General features: G+C 55.8%; 4 protein-coding genes across 4 annotated transcripts; 2 read left to right on the top strand and 2 right to left on the bottom strand.

Moving 5' to 3' along the window:
• Nucleotides 1-373: 373 nt before the first annotated feature.
• Nucleotides 374-2,057, top strand: N7482_008174 (uncharacterized protein; the record flags this gene model as incomplete). Its single annotated transcript, XM_056690298.1, has 3 exons — nucleotides 374-440; nucleotides 935-1,105; nucleotides 1,177-2,057. 3 exons carry the CDS (start codon nucleotides 374-376, stop codon nucleotides 2,055-2,057), a joined length of 1,119 nt encoding a protein of 372 aa, XP_056540063.1.
• A 418-nt stretch (nucleotides 2,058-2,475) lies between these two features.
• Nucleotides 2,476-4,095, bottom strand: N7482_008173 (uncharacterized protein; the record flags this gene model as incomplete). Its single annotated transcript, XM_056690297.1, has 1 exon — nucleotides 2,476-4,095. One exon carries the CDS (start codon nucleotides 4,093-4,095, stop codon nucleotides 2,476-2,478), a length of 1,620 nt encoding a protein of 539 aa, XP_056540062.1.
• A 1,353-nt stretch (nucleotides 4,096-5,448) lies between these two features.
• Nucleotides 5,449-7,926, bottom strand: pxa1 (putative peroxisomal ABC transporter (PXA1); the record flags this gene model as incomplete). Its single annotated transcript, XM_056690296.1, has 1 exon — nucleotides 5,449-7,926. The coding sequence occupies one exon, from the start codon at nucleotides 7,924-7,926 to the stop codon at nucleotides 5,449-5,451; it is 2,478 nt and encodes an 825-aa protein (XP_056540061.1).
• Nucleotides 7,927-9,715: 1,789 nt separating this feature from the next.
• On the top strand, nucleotides 9,716-11,604 carry psrA (putative general stress response phosphoprotein phosphatase Psr1/2; the record flags this gene model as incomplete). Its single annotated transcript, XM_056690295.1, has 5 exons — nucleotides 9,716-9,746; nucleotides 9,841-10,931; nucleotides 10,989-11,138; nucleotides 11,231-11,329; nucleotides 11,392-11,604. The coding sequence occupies 5 exons, from the start codon at nucleotides 9,716-9,718 to the stop codon at nucleotides 11,602-11,604; spliced, it is 1,584 nt and encodes a 527-aa protein (XP_056540060.1).
• Between the last annotated feature and the right edge of the window lie 293 nt (nucleotides 11,605-11,897).

The raw sequence follows: 11,897 nt of genomic DNA, 5'->3' as shown, positions 1-11,897 counted from the left end.
TGGCTTTGTACACTAGTTTTCGTCTGTTCATATCCTCTCGGTTCAATGGCATGTAATTCCGATATTGTGTCGTTTCAATCTCTTCCTCCATAGCTCCTATCGTATATAATGAAATATAGATAATAGATCATACACTATGACTTGTAGAATATCAGTTCTGCTTTGAGTCTATAAGAAGTTTCCAACTCATTCGTCGCTGGGGGATCGATATAGATCGAGGTATATATAAAGAGACGAGTAGCAGACCCTTCCGTCCAGCTCAATACATTCCCCGCCAGCGACCTCGAGCATTCTACAAGAACAAAACATTCCGGTAGGCTAGCAAAAAGGACCCGGTGAGTTACCGACCTCATGTTTGGCGATGCAGCAGATGATGCCGGCCCTCTTGGAATCTAGCCCAGAAGCCAAGGAGATCGATGGCCCTAGTTCCGCCAAGGCCGGTGCGTCCATCGGCACTCATACTTACGCCCCTACAATCAAATAAACCATCACACCGGATTGGCCTGTTCCAGCTTGGGGTTTGCTTATATTTCTGTGGCCAACGGAACACGCAGAGGAAAGTATGTATGCAGTCCCCTGTACGGAGTAGGTGCGGCTGACAGCGGTGGTGGGGTATCCGGTTATGTACGACAGTTTTTGTATATTCAATTTCTCTGAGATCAAGGGCATGCCATACCCTACAGTTTTTCCAATCGCTCCGGCGTAGAGGCCCTGGTTCGATTGCACCAGGCTCGCCCGGCGATAGCCGTGGCTGCCTCGGCGCGGCCCGTCGTGTTTTATCGACCTGGATCGCGAAGCGGGGAAAACATGCATTTGTTTCTGCCTTCAACCACCATGAGCACCACCCAAGCGCCCGTGGCCCAGGCGGTCACTGTCAGTCTCAAAGATCTTGAAAACGGTCTGACTGCTCCTGGATAACACATTGCCTGTCCAGATACTGATATCGGCACAGGCACCGTCTCCTTCGACACCCTCACCGAGGCTTTCGGTCCCTCCTCGCTCGGCATTATCATTGTGAAAGACCTCCCCCAGCACTTCGCCCAATTGCGGGCGCAGGTCCTCTCCCATGCATCGTATCTCGCAGCACTTCCAGAATCAGAACTGGGTGAGAAGCAGCCCTCCGGCCCCCCCGCTCCCAAGATCTCATCGCATCCGTCCACTCGCTAACCGCCACAGAATCCCTCGAAAGCCCCGAGTCCAAGTACCTAGTCGGCTGGTCCTGCGGCAAGGAAACGCTCAAGTCAGGAACTTTCGACACGCTCAAGGGCTCATACTACGTCAATTGTGCGTTCTATCAGGATCCAGCTCTGCAGGGCGCCCCCGCCGACGGATTCCCCGATCTGCCCCAGTACACCGCGCCGAATATCTGGCCACCAGAGGCTAAGCTGCCCAGCTTCCGGCCCAGCGTCGAGGCACTCTGCTCGCTAATCATCGACACGGCGGCGCTCGTCGCGAAAGCCTGTGATCGGTACGCCGAGGCAAATGTCGAGGGCTATAAGCCCGGGTACCTCACACATGTGGTGAAGACCAGTCTCACGACCAAGGCGCGCCTGCTACACTATTTCCCCGCAGCAGCACTCACCTCCTCGGCAACGGAGGAGCCCAATGTTGATGACGATGACTGGTGCGCCACACACGTCGATCACGGCTGCCTGACCGGCCTGACATCGGCCATGTTCCTCGACGAAGCAGCCACCCTGCCCATTCCAGACCCCTCGCCCACCACCTCCCTCCGCGAACTGCCCCAGTCCCCCGACCCTGCAGCGGGCCTGTACATCCGTTCGCGCACAGGCGCCATCGTCAAAGTCAACATCCCCAAGGACTGCCTCGCGTTCCAGACGGGCGAGGCGCTGCAGCTCATCACGCAGGGCAAGTTCCGGGCCGTGCCGCACTTTGTGAAGGGGGCGAAGTGCCCCGGTGGAAAGCAGAAGATTGCGCGCAATACGCTGGCGGTGTTTACGCAGCCGAATCTGGAGGAGGAGGTGCAGAAGGGGCTGACCTTTGCGGAGTTTGCGAGGGGGGTTGTTGCGAAGAATTACGAAGGGGCGGCTGTATAGGTTCGTTGGGAGGATTAGATTTTAGATTTGTATATGCTGTGAATGAAAGAGAATGGAATGGCCAGTGCTTGCTCCTTCCTTCAGGGCAAATTGGTGCTTGGGTGGTGTAGAGTTGGGACGATCCTGCCTGTCACTTCCCGACGGCAATCAAACCAGGACGTCAAATGTAATACTGGAACATCCGAGTCTACCAGCTCCGAGCTCCGAGCTGCCCACACATTGCTTGAATTCTTCAGGTCCATTTCATCGCTAGGTTATGTTACAAGGTATTGCATGCAAGTCATCAGTCGTTAAGCCCCCGAATATCAAATCGCCTCGTCCTGAGTTGGATCAGTAGATCGACAAAGCTGCAGACCATCAATCACCGCTTGGACTGAAAATTCCTTGCAACAAATGTCCACAAGCAAGAGGCTCCGCTTCAATCCACGTACTCCGGCCCTTCGCTCTGCTCACGGATTGGAATCACAACCATAAGCTCGCTCTCAGAGAGATCCATATCCGACGTGGTGCCCTCATCAGTTGCAGAATTATTCCCCTCCTCCTCGTTTTCAGTAGTGGCACCCAGCCCGGTACTAACAAGCTTGCTCATCTTGCTCACCTCACTGAATGTTTTCTTCGACGGAGGCCGGCCCACGCTCTTCGAGCTCGGCAGATCTGCAAGCCTCACGTCCACGTCCGATGTACTCCCGTGCAGAATCCGCAGAATGGCTTGCCATCGCACAGGATCATCGCGTTGCTCAGCGGCTGGTCCGACGTCGACCCCGTTCATGGTGGCCAGGCCGAGCGTTTCCACACGCGAGTCGCCCCAGAAGAACTCCACGCCTTCAGGGATGCGCCCGTCAGCCTGAGTCGAGAAGCGGCGGCCGCTCAGCACGCCGTGCAGGTCATAGTCCAGATTAAAGCTCCCGTAGTGCAGGTACGTAGCCTCGGGCTCGTAGCACCGGCCGAGTATCATGCCCGGGGTCACGACGCAGGTCTTGCCCCCCGCGACCCGGTACCACTTGCCATACACGCGCATGCCCACCTGCCGGAAAGTATTGTCAATCTCCCAAGAGGTGAGCTTCTGCAACGGGTCCGTGGCAAAGGGCATTTCCCGTTCCAGCCGGCGCGGGTCGAGCGTGTAAACCTTGCCCGCGATGTAGGGGACCGTCTTCCGCGCGAGCTGCTCGTTGCTTGGGTCCGCGTTACACTCGTCGAGCTGTAACCATATCGCCTCGATGACCATCACGTCCGTGACCGTCGGGCCCATGTCCCCTCTCACCTGGCCCTGTTTGTCCTCCAGGTCACTGGCCTTCATGCCGAAGGGCTTCAGGCGGACCGTGTCCATGACAGCGAGGAGCTCCGGGCCAATGAAGATGCCTTTACAGTAGACCCGCGCGTTGGGCCATTTACCCTTGAAGCGGACCTTATGCAGCAGGCTGTACGACGACATGGTCGTTAGCGCGTTTTCGATGGACGGGTGCAGTTTCTCACGCGGCGTCGGGTACAGGAAGCGCTCGAAGGCGCCGAAGGGCTTGATGCATTTCAGGGGGAGGTATTTATACTGCATCGAGTAGGACTTGTCGTCTTCGACGGGGTCGGGGAGCGTTTCGACCCGGAACCCGGAGTACGAGATCGGATTCTTCTTGGTGGTTTCCTGGACGATGTCGAGGTAGCTGGATTCTTCTTCTGCGATCTGCGTGACGACGCCGGCACGCCAGTCCGGCATGCCGAGCCATGTGCCGTCTTCGGCGCGCATCTGCACCGATTGAGTCTGCTCATTGTACTCCAGTCTACCGTCGAGGGTTGCAGTCCAGAGGACGACTTCGCCGCGGCGGGGAACGAAGGCCGGCTGCAGGGTCAGACGGATGAAGTAGTCAGTGAGGAAGTCGTGGGTAAGGACCCAGTCCAAGTTGAAAGGGTGGTTGATTTCCTCGTCCAGCTCGCCCTTATCTTTGAGGTCCTTGATGTGAATTTTCCAGTAATCAGGGCCCTCTACATCGAGGGGAAGCTTGGGAGAAGCTGTCTTGCCGCTCGATTTTATCCTGTCTGCCTCCATTTCGGCTTTGGTGCGCCCTAGGTGATGGTGAGCAGACGTTCCGGCTTGTCATGGAGCACGAATGACGGTAGAGCGAGGGCGACTTACGCTTCCGAGGCTTGAAACCCCGATTCTGCTTGGCACAGGGAATACACTCGCACGGTTGAGCTCGATCCGTCATCAGCCAGTAGAAATGAGGGAAGAAAGTGACCCGGGACTGGAAGTACTTTCCACTGGGATGCCCGAAGAGAAAGGAATCTCGCTGTTGCATCGTCAATCAGGATGTTTTGTCAGATATCAGAGATCACAGGATCAGAGCAACTTACTATGGCATGATTGGTTCCTCGAGGCCGGTCCATCAAAGCATAACCCTCAGGCAGCTTTTCCAGAATGTAGGTCACGCCTTTTCAAAGTGAATAGTTAGCACATGTAGCGAATAAGCAATGTAAAGTAACGAATAATTCCACCGTGCAATATAAACCTGTGAGGAAACATGGTCCAAAGGATGGGAGCGCCATCAGTCACATTAAGCTCATCAAAGCATAGGGCCCACACATAGGTATAGCCGGAACGCGTGAAGAGCGCACCGGTTTTGGAACAGCACCGTATAGATCTTCTTCAACCCCATAAACGCGTCGTTCGGACCAAAGAACGCGCTCAAGCAAACAAAGGGGGTAGAACCTGAATCAAAAGGAAGGTGTCACCACTTACCATCCTCTAGACGACCCATCTCCTTCGTAACCCACTTCTCAGCGAGGTCAACTCTCCAGCGATAGTCATCCTGCATTTTGTAGATGAATTGAGAATTTTTGTCATTAACAGGCCAGGTAGCTTTGCTCCCATCACTCTTGGAGTCTTCAACTGGAATGACAACCACGTTTGGGTCATCGGATATCTCATTGTCGCTCGACATATTGGGATATCAATGGCCCGATCAGTGTGAGGGTGTTTTGCGGGGCGATGAAGGCCCCTGTGATAGATAGGACAACCAGGATTGAGATAGTGAATTTCAAAAGTGCTCAGGATCTTTTGACGAGAGGAGATTGGAGAATATGCAGTATAATGGAGCGGATGGATGGGGGGTGTATTTGCGGCGATGCCCTGGAGCTCAAACAATAACGTACACGTGATGTTGCCAGACAAAGAGAGTGGTTTTTTTAGGGCAGGCGGTGTGATCTATTATCGCACTTTACAAATAGCGGTGAAGTCACAATCAGGCAGAATAAATCCACTTTATCTTTCCTACCTTTATTGATTCGCAAAAAGTCGGTTGCAACGGAGAGTAAAGAGTAAACATGCATTGAACGAGGCGCTTCGAATATACGAGAACTCAAATACAAATCATTCCATCATCATGACATTCATATGTTTGCCTCAGACGGTGGCTTCGACAGGCGCCTCTACGTCGTTCTCTGACGCTAGTTTCTCCTCCTCTTCTTGGTAAGGAGGGGGCGCGATCTCTCTGCCATGGGCCCAAACCTTGCAAAGTTCACTTTCAATCTCCTCCCGGCGCTTCTTCCACCCCTCGACCTTGTCTAGACGCTTATGCAGCTCCTGGAGCTCCTTTTCGACGCCGAGTTTCTCCTTCTCCGTGCCGATCCTCTCAAACTCCCACCGCTCACCTTCTTCGCCGAGGCCGAGAGTCATATTGTAAGTGTGGTACTTCTTCAGAGATGCGCGGGTTGAGATCGTGATGAGAGTAATACCACGCTCCTTGGCTCGCTCATACAGCAAGCCCTCCACATCGGACGAGACGGCCGATGTTCCTTCATCGACGAATGCGTAACGAGGCTCGTGGTAGAACAAGCGGGCCATCGCCATACGCTGCTTCTCTCCACCACTCAAAACATCCTTCCACTCCTTGCGAGCATCCCAGCCACCTTCACGTTGAGGCAGGTAGCCCAGATGCGCGGCATCGAGGATCTTCTGCAAGTTTGCATCGGACTCACCAGCCTCGCGCATGTCGATCTCGGTGTGAGGGTAGATGACTTGGTCGCGCAGAGTGCCCACGCTCAGGTAGGGCCGCTGAGGGAGGAACATGATGCCGTCGAGTCCCACAGGCCTGGGTCGGCTGACCAGGCCGCGATAGACGGGCCACAGGCCAGCCACAATGCGGGGGATTGCAGACTTGCCAACGCCGTTGGGGCCTGAGATGAGGAGGTGGTCGCCCGAATGAACGATGAATGACAATGACTCAATCAACTCATCGCCGCCCATCGGGTAGAGGGATGGCGCCACGATGGGGACCTGCTCCAGGCGGACTCCATCGAAGCCATTGTGGGTGGTGCCCTGGGCATCGGCAAGGGAGTACAGCTCAGGGTGCGAGCCACGCGGCGGGTAGTAGGCGCTGGCGTGGACTCGGTGCAGGGTGGAGATCAAAGTGTAAATTCGCGAGGTGTAGCCTGCCAGCTCTGAGATATCCTTGATGCTGTACATCATGCGACCACCTGCATCAGCCAGCGAGAGCATCAGCCGCTTGTTGGTGATGAACTCCTTCATTCTGCCTCGTTCACGGCCCACTCCCTCTGGTGCATCGGCGAGCTCCATCGTACCACCCAAGCCGCCCCAGGCGGGAAGGAAGACGGGCAAGGAGGTCACAAGGTAGCCAAACGCCGACCAGGAGTACTTCAAGATCATGTCCTCGAGCATGTTGTAGCGAATCCTGAGGCTGTAGATCCCCTCCATCCACCGCTGCAAGTCCTTGAAGCTTCGGACAAGGAACACGCGCTCAATATCGGCTCCGCCGTAAAAAGAAATCTCCTCGGCATTTGCCAGAAGTCTCGCGTGTAGGCCCCGGAAGTCGCCTTCCTTCTTGCCCTCGACGGCCTTGAGCTTCCCAAATGGCGGGGACAACTTCCGGAGCACCACCGCCGTACTGAGATACCCGGCGAGGATTCCACTCAGCGCAAGAGGGCCAAGAGAGCGGTAGAGTTGGTAATTGAACACAAACAGGTCCACCATGGGCTTGCCCATCGACGAGTACAGCGACGCTGCGGCCGTGCAGAAGAGAGTGAGGTCCTGCGTGATGAACTGATCGGGGCCATGACCGATGCCGCCATCCAGGTTCATCAACTTGTAGTAATTATTGTTATCGGTCAAGTAAAGGTCATGGATATATCTCGTCAAGCGGGTCCGGAAAGCGATCGACACCTTGGACTGCAGGAACTTAATCATAGCATTTGTGTACGAGGCGAGAGTACCGATGCCACACCACTTCACGATGCCCCAGAGGAAGGCTTTTCCTCTCCCTGCGACCAGGTCCCTGACGATCTCACCATCTAGCCGCGCAATCAGCAGGGAGAGGTATGTTCTCAGCAGAAGGAAAAGGCCGTGGCTCATCAGCAATCCGGTTTCCTTGCTGCCCCATCTTGGTACCATGATGCTTCCCAGACTCAAAAATTGATGCAGAAAGGCTAGGTTCAGGCCCGGTTTGGTTGTCGGTGGAGGGATCTGATTTGCCGAGCCCTCTTCGATGCTCCGAGCCGATGCGGGGGGATTCAAGAACAATCGCCGGTGGGCATCGAAGGTGGTCGGTTTTGTCGGATGGATCAAGACCTTCGAGGTTCGCGATCCCTTGTAGGGAACATAGATAGTACGGGATCCATCTTTGCCTCTGATGCCGGAGTTTCGACGAAGTAACCGACGGCCCTGGGCGCGATCCTTGGCCCGCTCGCGGAACCACCTGTATCCTCCATACCCCGAACCGACGATCGACAATAGCAGCGCAACGATCGCGACCAGCCGAGTCGTTCGCGAAGTCCGTTTCACTCGGGATCGGACTATCTCTGAGTAGTGTAAGTAGAGTGCCAGGAGGGGATCCTCCGGGCGCCGGAGGGTCGACTGGGCGGCCATTTGCTAAGCCCTAGGTCGGCCTCCGTCTTCTTGGGCCCAAGTGGCGTGTTAACGGGAGGTGTATGCCATGGGCGAGCAAGAGGCTAGCTCCTAGGACGTTGGTAGTCGAGGTCAAAGTATGGAGTCGAATGGCGAAGTTGGAGAGAGTGAGATGCCACGAAAGAACAGGCCGAGCCAAGGGAGAGTTGCATCATTGCATGTGAACCTCGGGATGCGGAGAAGGGCACGTGCCCGGGGAAAGCTCCAGCGGAGGTACACGCAGGCGCAGGACGGCTACATACTTGGATCTTCTGATCCTCTTCACCCCCGGATCATCATGGGAGACATGGAAGGAAACATGGTCCGGCGAACGCTCAACACTTGCCCAACAGGGCGAGTCGATCCCTTCTTGCCACCACCAGGTCACCACAAGGTCGTCGCAAGGCAATCTGACGGCAAACACGAGCTGGGCCTCAATTCTTACCCGGGCAACTATAAGGGTTATACTGTAGTTGCAACGATGGGACTATGCTTGGTATTTACTCCATAGGAAGTGCCATCGAACGAGACAGCAGGTGCTGCTGCTGGTCAGGCTGGTCAACGCTCTTTCCCCCCACAGCCATTCCCCCATGCCTGCTCTCTCTCCCCCTCCGCTCGCGCGCCATGCCCGCAGGCCCTCATGTCGGTCGGGGATTGGTCACAGTCACCTCCAATCCCCGTTGCAGTAGGCCCCCGTTTCCGCCAATAGTGGCTGCCAATGCATCCACTTGGCTTAAGGTCAAAGCTCCTCCACGAGGGGATTATCAGTACGCTGTAGGCGAAAACACCAGCTCAAAAAAGGGGGCAGACCTGGGCTGAGCCTTCCACTCGATCTCCGGTGGGGGCCAGCCCGATCGTGCATCCCGACTAGAATCATGAACGGGAGTCTTCTGCAGGAGCTGCTGCTGGCTCAGGCCCTGCGCTAGTTGTCCTGAGTCCGTAACCCTGTTTCCCCAGCACTCTCTGCCCCCTCTGCCCGCACTGCCGAGCAGTACGCAGTTCTACATGCAGGAGGTACTCCGTACCTGTCATTCATTTCTACTGGTCATCCGCTGGGATGAGATACAGTGGCCTAAGCCCGAGTTGGGTGGCGCGCCCCGGTGTGATAATAGGTGATAATTAGACCGTAGCCGCCGAGGGCTTGCAATAGTGCGTGAAAGGAGAGTAGAACCGCAGAAGCGCAAGAAGGCGACCAGGACGTAAGATGGCCCGTGAAAGACAGGCCCCTTAGCCACGCCCATGACATAGGTACTCTGTACTCCGTAGAGAGCATACCATAGCCTATGTTACATGTTACTGGCCCTGGTCCGTCCCTCAGTGCAGACTCCGGACGAAAAGGCCCAGTCCTGAAGGGAACGTCCAGCCCGGCCCCAGTCACCTCCCCACACGTGACATCCTCGACTCCTCTCTTGCCTCCCCCATAACATTCTCCCCTCCAGCATCATCCGCGTCGCATTCTCCCTTTTTGCTTGGGCTGGTCTCGTCAGCCTTGGCGTTCTAACGTTGCTGGTTCACCCCGGGGGTACGTGCGAACAAAGCCCGCTTTTGCCCGCCTGCTGCTTCCAGGAGGTGTGTTGACTTCGTCAGTAGCCGCGCTCTCGACCTGCTGAGCTTTTGAGCTCGCTGCGCCACTTTGCTCTTATATCTGCTTGCTTTGATACGTTTGCTGGACCTTGCAGATTCACGCTATCTGCAGCTACCCCCGATGGTAGAAACGAGCACGGGGCGAGATCCCTCTGCTTCAGCTCCTGAGCCTGCGGGTAAAGAACCCATGAATTCCTCTGGGAACTTGGATCTGAGTGGTCAGTAATTCCCTTTCGCACAGGCAGCGCAAGCCATTCATGATGCGCTCTCATCGGGAAATTCACGGTTGTTGACTCTCCTCGTTGCTACCAGATCCGGAACAACCTTCTGACCAGTCAGCCCCCGATGCTGCTGACATTCAGAAATCGAACGCTGGCGCATCCTCTCAGCCGGTCTCTGCATCGGCCGCATTGCCTCCGAGTGCTTCCGAGCCCGCGGAGGGTGCCGAAGCACCCAAGAAGCGCCATCTGCTGATCCCAATTCCCTCGCGACGGTCCTCCAAGACAGATAAACAATCGGCTTCGGGAAAGGCCGAGGAGGCAACACAGGACGAGTCCACTCGGAGAGGCTCCAAGGTCAGCATCTTGAAGATTAGACGGGATCGTAGTCGGGCGAGTAGTCGACGGTCGCGACGGACACAAGAAGTGGCGAATGTCGAAAAGGGCCAGGAGACGACGACTCCGACTACCCCTGAGATGAATGGGCCCTCGAAGCCTGAGCAGAAGATGGGATCCAAGCTATTTGCGTTCCTGACCTGCTGTTCTTCGCCCGATGTCGATGGTGACGACAGTACCGTGCCTCCGAAGAGGACGTCGAAACAGCCACCTGCATCGACTCGATTGCCCACTCCAGACAAAGCAGATGCCCATACTGGTGACTCGAGTACCGCTGAGTCTCGGGACCCGACATACTTCGGGGACGAGAAGGTTGTTGCGATCACCGCCGACCATTCTCAACCTCAAGAGGAGGAGCGCATCTCTGAAGTTCCGGCCGATGCGCCAGGTGAGGGGGCTTCTGCTGGGGCCAGTCAGCCTGATGGCCCGGTGGTGGGCGCCAAAGAGCAGGAAGATACTGCTGTGGCGGCGAATGGGATAATCCCAGAGTCCAAGTCCGATATTCCGAGATCAGACGAGCAGACTGCAGCGACAGAAGCTTCCACGGCTACCGAGACCACCCCGAAGAAGTCGGCGACGGGCGAGGGCGAAACCATAGCGCATGAAGAGGAAGTTGCACAGGCATCGGCCGTGCTTCCCCCTCCACCACCACCACCGGCCCCTGAGGTTTCCACCATGTCGGAGGGAGGTCAGCAGCAATGGTTGCTTCCGCCGGCCCTGCCACACCTGTCGAACCGCAAATGTCTGGTGCTGGATCTTGATGAAACGCTGGTGCACAGTAGCTTTAAAGTACGTGCGCTGCTTGGAGGAACAGTCGTATGCAATGCCGACTAACTGTGGTTATAGGTCCTCGAGCGTGCCGATTTCACCATCCCCGTGGAGATTGAAGGTCAGTATCACAACATTTACGTGATCAAAAGGCCTGGTGTGGATCAGTTCATGAAGCGCGTGGGTGAGTTGTATGAGGTTGTGGTGTTCACAGCCTCAGTTTCAAAGGTAAGTTGGCCATCTTCCTAGGCACGTTCGCCCCCGACCCGGGGGAGGGCGCCGACTAAGAAACAACATTGACGACTAATCGTTATACACAGTATGGTGACCCCCTGTTGGATCAACTGGACATCCATAATGTGGTGCACCACCGCCTGTTCCGCGAGAGCTGCTACAATCACCAGGGGAACTACGTCAAGGTCAGTTCCGCTCCACCTCCCATGTCATCTTCAGCGATGACGGTCTTCTAACCTGCAAACAGGACCTTTCACAAGTAGGCCGCGACTTACGGGAAACCATCATCATCGACAACTCGCCCACCTCCTACATCTTCCATCCCCAACACGCGATACCCATCAGCAGCTGGTTCTCTGACGCACACGACAATGAACTGCTGGACCTCATTCCGGTTCTCGAGGATCTTGCTGGGGCGCAAGTCCAAGATGTCAGCATGGTTCTGGACATTACCCTTTGAAACGAATGTCGTGTCCGGATCTCTCTTACGCCTAAGATTCCCCATTAAGCGAGTCCTTCCCTTTTGTTCATTTTTGGTCGCGAGAAAAAGCTCTTTTTTCCCACTGCAGTTCCTGTTCCAGTTTCAACCCCAGCCCCTGCTCTATATTTCCAGCATTTCGGTGATGGGCATGGACCCTTCCTGCTCACATCACCTTGCCTTCTACTTCGCTTCTTCTTCGACGCCCGGCCATTGACCCAGATTGGAACTGGTTCCCCGGGGGTCGTGGCCCATCTGATGTATTTGTCGTCGTT

Source organism: Penicillium canariense, assembly GCF_028826845.1.
Source record: "Penicillium canariense strain IBT 26290 chromosome Unknown utg000006l_segment0_segment0, whole genome shotgun sequence".
Taxonomy (NCBI): domain Eukaryota; kingdom Fungi; phylum Ascomycota; class Eurotiomycetes; order Eurotiales; family Aspergillaceae; genus Penicillium; species Penicillium canariense.
Note: the sequence above shows the minus strand (reverse complement) of the source record. Positions and strands in the feature narration are given on the sequence as shown.